The sequence below is a fragment of the Oncorhynchus keta genome, chromosome 18 (genome assembly GCF_023373465.1).
Source record: "Oncorhynchus keta strain PuntledgeMale-10-30-2019 chromosome 18, Oket_V2, whole genome shotgun sequence".
NCBI lineage: Eukaryota > Metazoa > Chordata > Actinopteri > Salmoniformes > Salmonidae > Oncorhynchus > Oncorhynchus keta.
Genome location: NC_068438.1, coordinates 37125666 through 37132119, shown reverse-complemented (window position 1 = coordinate 37132119; position 6454 = coordinate 37125666). Strand labels below are relative to the sequence as shown.

General features: G+C 44.8%; 1 protein-coding gene across 1 annotated transcript; it reads left to right on the top strand.

Annotated features, from left to right (window-relative positions):
- Positions 1–223: 223 nt before the first annotated feature.
- Positions 224–1146, top strand: LOC127909009 (high choriolytic enzyme 1-like). The gene has a single exon (XM_052468872.1). The coding sequence runs from the start codon at positions 229–231 to the stop codon at positions 1009–1011; it is 783 nt and encodes a 260-aa protein (XP_052324832.1). The 5' UTR covers positions 224–228; the 3' UTR covers positions 1012–1146.
- The last annotated feature ends 5308 nt before the right edge of the window (positions 1147–6454 follow it).

The following is a 6454-nucleotide window of genomic DNA, read 5'->3' as shown; positions in this document are numbered from 1 at the left end:
AAACAGTGGGTTAGGTTGTGGAGTACTCCCTCTCGTTGTTTTTCCAAGACAGTGAGCATCATCCCCAACCGTTAATCCTACACAGTCACACCTATTGGACAGCTGTATATAAACTCAGCTCTGACAGAACACTGGCATCAAGCTTTGGTGAATGAGACATTTTTAGGATCCTCCACAGGTAAAGCCAAGGACTCATCCATCCAAAGTAACTACATACTCTGAGGAAAGATGACCCACAGACCCACTCTTAGCCTGCTGCTGCTGCTGCTGGGCCTATCGCAGGCCAGTGGAAATGAGGTCCATGATGAGCCGGACCATGTGTCCATCACTTCAGCGATCCTGGAGTCCAACAACGGAACCAATGAGCTGCTGCTGGACGGAGACATTCTGGCTCCTAGAACCAGGAACGCCATGAAGTGCTTTAGCAGCCAGTACAGCTGTCTCTGGAAGAAGTCATCTGACGGCTTGGTGTATGTGCCTTACATCCTCAGCGCTGTATATTCCAGCTTGGAGGTAGAGACTATTGAGACGGCCATGAAGTACTTCCATGGCAAGACCTGCATCCGCTTCATTCCACGTAAGACACAGACTGCCTACCTGGACATTCAGAGCAGTGGCGGGTGTTTTGGTACCATGGGGACTGTTGGGGACAGGCAGACATTGTCTCTTGCACAGTTTGGCTGTGTTCAACATGGTATCATCCAGCATGAGCTGCTTCACTCCCTGGGCTTCCACCACGAGCACAACAGGAGTGACCGTGACCAGTATATCAGGATCAACTGGCAATACATCTATAACTACGCCATCGAGAACTTCCAGAAGCAGGACACCAACAACCTGAATACTGCATACGACTACTCCTCTGTCATGCACTATGATAGAACCGCTTACACTAACAACTACGGAAAGGAAACCATTACTCCCATCCCAGACCCATCTGTGGCCATCGGACAGAGACAGGGCATGTCCGACATTGATGTCCTGAGGGTCAACAACCTCTACCAATGCTAAGAGAAAGAGCGCCGTTGTTGAAAATGTGTGATGCTGGATATGCTGTCATGTGCTGACGTATTTTATTGTCAGAGGATTGTATGTTTGTGTTTATCCTTTTAATCACATTGGTAATAATAAAGCATGATTATGGTACAAAAAAGTGCACAAGTTTGATATTTATTAATAGTATATTTATCCATCTGATCGGGTACTGCAATTATTAACTGCAGCTCTTGGGGTTGGTGTTATTAAGTAGAATTGTAACTGCGGAGTGGTCTAACATTCAGTCCTGTAAAACTAGCCATCTTAAAATGATCCTCGTATTTTTCTGTCTTTAATGAAGTGGGGGGTGTGATGTTCACCTGGAGAGATGGGTTGATGAGGGAGGAGAGGCTCCAATACATCCATGAACATGAACTGCATTAATATGACAGTACAACATGGGCAATACTTTTGAGATAATATTCTATAAGAGGAACAGGCAAGCAGAAGAAAATGTGATGTGCTGGTAGTCAGTTCCGGTGAGTTCCTGCCCAAGTCGAGCACTAAATATGGGAGACTTTACAGGCATCATGATACTTACAGTCGTGTGGTTAACCAACGCCTACACCGCATGGCCACTGGCCATTAATGACGCTGATCACATTAGTTTAGAGGAAAATAATGTTTCTTGGTCATTTCAAGGAAATCTACTTTGAAACTAAAATATGCACCTCACACACATGGTTATTGGCTTAAAAAAAGACACCTGTACCATGTTGGATATAGAGATGAAATGTATTATATTTTGAGTTTGCATCCCATATTAAACTTTATATGCATCACAGGAGACTGAAATATAACAAAACCGTTTGAAATAGAAATACAGAATTTGGGGCGGGTTTTTAATGAAGTAATGTTTATTAATTATGGAATTATGAAAAATATTAATAATATTCCACCCATGAGGTCACTAGAGGGCAATTTGGTCATTTTACTACATGAAAGGGCTACGGCAAATATGATATTGCTGAGATGATTACTGAAATATGATATTGAAAAGGAAGGACACAGGGAGACATACAACAGTTTGAAAATCCTAATTCAAAGCCCTGTCCTCTGTGTTATTTGTCCATGCTGGACCAAATGTAAAGTCCTTCTGGTGATGGCATTCTTATTGCAGTAATCCATTACCTCGGTGTCTAATTGAGTTTCCAGTATCGCAGCATTAAATAAGGCTTCATACAGCAAGTGCAATAATGGAATGGTACATCAGCCGGCATAGAGAGTCAGTCCACGTCTCTGCTCCCAGACAGTGATCTATAGGCGATGATGGGGAATTGATTAGCCAGTGTTTACTCTAACTCTAACCACATACCAGCAAGTGATGGGACACGGAGTGACTAACCTGTCATCAGAGATTCATTTCTGCAGAAGAATAATCATTTTCCCCTCTGAAAATGTATCATGCCCTTACAAGACCAATAGAATTTGAGATTCTGTGTGTCCTTCCCAAGGATGAATCACTGAAAATACATCTCATGTAGAGGCAAGAAAGCAATCCCTATGCAGGTTTTACAGAACAAACAAGAAAACATATCCATGGAGCTGATTTTCTTGTTGATCAAACCTATATTTATTTACTTATTGTGTTTTGACTTTTGTATAGTTGTGGTCTAATCTTTCTGGAGCAGCTGTATGGCAGGGATTAGGCAAAAATAGAAACTGCTATACCGTTGGTGATTGGATGATGGCAAATTCGTTTTGAAATAAACAACCCAATCCACCAGGGGATAGGGAATAACCATGGACTGGGGCTACCAGAAGATTATCACTGTCCAACAGAAACAAATAGACATCATGTGACGCCTAAATTCAAAGACTGAATTAAACAGTGGCTACTCTGACACAGCCAAACTAGAGCTGCTTTGTTTTTTGTTGAAATGATGATGGCTGGCCATTGGCCACCAATATTAAAAAAATGTTAGAAGAATGGTTTTACGGCTTTTCTGAAGATTCATGTGACCCTCACAGTTACCACATGGGTGCCTACAAAAGCCCTAACAACCTCTGTCAAAGCCCTGAGCTCCCTCTGTGGATGGCTGCCATGTACTATGTTAGCAAGGTCTATGAGCAGCATTCCAATGACCGATGATACTAATAACATCATCGGTGTGCATCATGTGATTTTAACCAATTTTCTCCAAACATAGAAACGCGCCATTATCAATATCTATATCTATCTAATATCTATCTAGTTGTTGGGGAAAGGCAACCTGCATGTATTCCATTCCATTGTGAATGAGGCTGAGTCTCTGTGTTGATGCTGTGACCTTTCAGAGGCACGTCAAGGTGTTCACAGAGGGAGATATGGGTGAAGGTGACGTGATCTGCTGTGGACACAAGGAGCATGCTGAACATGCGGGGCTGTTGGAGGAGAATTTATAAGATGCCCTGGTCCTTTTGGGTTGAGACCAAAGGAAGCGAGTCTTACTTCCCACCTCTCTCCCCTCCTTGTTTTGGGGTTTTGTTGTAGACCAAGCAAAAATATGTTAATATGAAATGCTAATTCATGTGTATGAAATATGAATGTCACCTTATGCAGAACTTCAAGAGAGCAGGAAGCAAGGCATCTCACTCTCCTATTCATTATTCACTGTACAAATGACTTGAAAAGGAATCTGTCCTTTGTCAACAGGCCTTTGAGAGGAAAATGTATCATTCATCTTCTAACATCTTCGACAAACTAACCAGATCAAATGATAAACTCTGCCCACAACTTGGGAGACACCTCCACACTGCTCCAACAGTTAACTTTCATCCCCAGTCATTGGAGGCTAACCAAGTTCTAAATGGAAATATATTTGCGAAGATGGTGAGAGGGGGGTATTCGAGTTAGCGACTGTGCTTCTTCTGATTAATGAGGCAAGCAGTCATGATTAACGTGCATCTGATTGCTCTGTCTGTCTTCTAAATGGACAGAACCTCTCTGCTCACCCCTCCACCATCCGAGTACAAATGGCCGGCTGTGGAGATATGCCTGTCCATCTCCAGCACTTACTCATCCTAACGAGCCCCATAATCTGCATTAAATCAGCCCTGGTCCAAGAAGAGATGAGACCCCATGGGACAGAGGCCCAGGAAGAGATGAGATGCACACGGGATGAAGGCCAAGGAAGTGATGAGATGCACACGGGATGAAGGCCAAGGAAGTGATGAGATGCACACGGGACGAAGGCCAAGGAAGAGATGAGATGCACACGGGATGAAGGCCAAGGAAGTGATGAGACGCACACGGGACGAAGGCCCAGGAAGAGATGAGATGCACACGGGACGAAGGCCCAGGAAGAGATGAGACGCACACGGGACGAAGGCCGAGGAAGAGATGAGATGCACACGGGACGAAGGCCGAGGAAGAGATGAGACGCACACGCGACGGAGGCCCAGGAAGAGATGAGATGCACACGGGACGAAGGCCGAGGAAGAGATGAGACGCACACGCGACGGAGGCCCAGGAAGAGATGAGATGCACACGGGACGGAGGCCCAGGAAGAGATGAGATGCACACGGGACGAAGGCCCAGGAAGAGATGAGACGCACATGGGGACGAAGGCCGAGGAAGAGATGAGACGCACACGGGACGGAGGCCCAGGAAGAGATAAGATGCACACGGGACGAAGGCCGAGGAAGAGATGAGATGCACACGGGACGAAGGCCGAGGAAGAGATGAGATGCACACGGGACGAAGGCCCAGGAAGAGATGAGATGCACACGGGACGAAGGCTGAGGAAGAGATGAGACGCACACGGGACGGAGGCCCAGGAAGAGATGAGACGCACACGGGACGGAGGCCCAGGAAGAGATAAGATGCACACGGGACGAAGGCCGAGGAAGAGATGAGATGCACACGGGACGAAGGCCGAGGAAGAGATGAGATGCACACGCGACGGAGGCCCAGGAAGAGATGAGATGCACACGGGACGGAGGCCCAGGAGGAGAAGGAGTTAACACATGGAGTAAACAATAAATAAGCCAATAACAAAATAAACAAGTCAATGATACGGTAGAAAAAGGAAGTCTATATACAGTGTGTGCAAAAGGCATGAGGAGGTAGGCAATAAATAGGACATTGGAGCGAATAATTACAATTACAATTACAATTACAACAGATTAACAGTGGAGTGATAAATGAGCAGATGATGATGTGCAAGTAGAGATACTGGTGTGCAAAAGAGCAGAAAAGTAAATAAAATAAAAACAGTATGGGGATGAGGTAGGTAGATTGGGTGGGCTATATACTGATGGACTATGTACAGCTGCAGTGATCGGTTAGCTGCTCAGATAGTGGATGTTTAAAGTTGGTGAGGGAAATAAATGTCTCCAACTTCAGCGATTTTTGCATTTCGTTCCAGTCACTGGCAGCAGAGAACTTGAAGGAAAGGTGGCTAAATGAGGTGTTGGCTTTAGGGATGATCAGTGAGATATACCTGCTGGAACGTGTGCTATGAGTGGGTGTTGTTATCGTGACCAGTGAGCTGAGATAAGGCGGAGCTTTGCCTGGCAAAGGCTTATAGATGACCTGGAGCCAGTGGGTCTGGCGACGAATATGTAGCAAGGGCCAGCCGACTAGAGCATACAGGTCGCAGTGGTAGGTGGTATAAGGTGATTTGGTAACAAAACGGATGGCACTGTGATGGACTGCATCCAGTTTGCTGAGTAGAGTATTGGAAGCTATCTTGTAGATGACATCGCCGAAATCGAGGATCGGTAGGATAGTCAGTTTTACTACGGTAAGTTTGGCGACGTGAGTGAAGGAGGCTTTGTTGCGAAATAGATAGCCGATTCTAGATTTGATTTTGGATTGGAGATGTTTAATATGAGTCTGAAGGAGAGTTTACAGTCTAGCCAGACACCTAGGTATTTGTAGTTGTCCACATATTCTAGGTTGGAACCGTCCAGGGTGGTGATGCTAGTCGGGCAGGCTGGTGCGGGCAGCGAACGGTTCAAAAGCATGCATTTGGTTTTACTAGCGTATAAGAGCAGTTGGAGGCCACAGAAGGAGTGTTGTGTGGCATTGAAGCTGACAACTCAAATGTCCCAAAATGTTTCTATTTGTTTTCATTTCATTTTCTTACCTGACCCCGTGTCACAATAGTCTGTCCACTCTAGTTTGATTCATTACTCTTGTGCAGAGGTGGTATGTGAACAAATCAAAGCAAATTTTATTGGTCACATTCACATGGTTAGCAGCTGTTAATGCGAAATGCTTGTGCTTCTAGTTCCGACCATGCAGCAATATCTAAAAAGTAATCTAACAATTTCACAACAACTACAGTACCTTATACACACAAGTGTAAAGGAATGAATAAGAATATGTACATATAAATATATGGATGAGCGATTGCCGAACAGCATAGGCAAGATGCAGTAGATGGTATAGAGTACAAGTATGTACATATGAGATGAGTAATGTAGGGTATGT

What these genes read in the sequence shown, in the direction of transcription:
- LOC127909009 (XM_052468872.1), top strand. Translation starts at nt 229, where the DNA reads ATGACCCACAGACCCACTCTTAGCCTGCTGCTGCTGCTGCTGGGCCTA.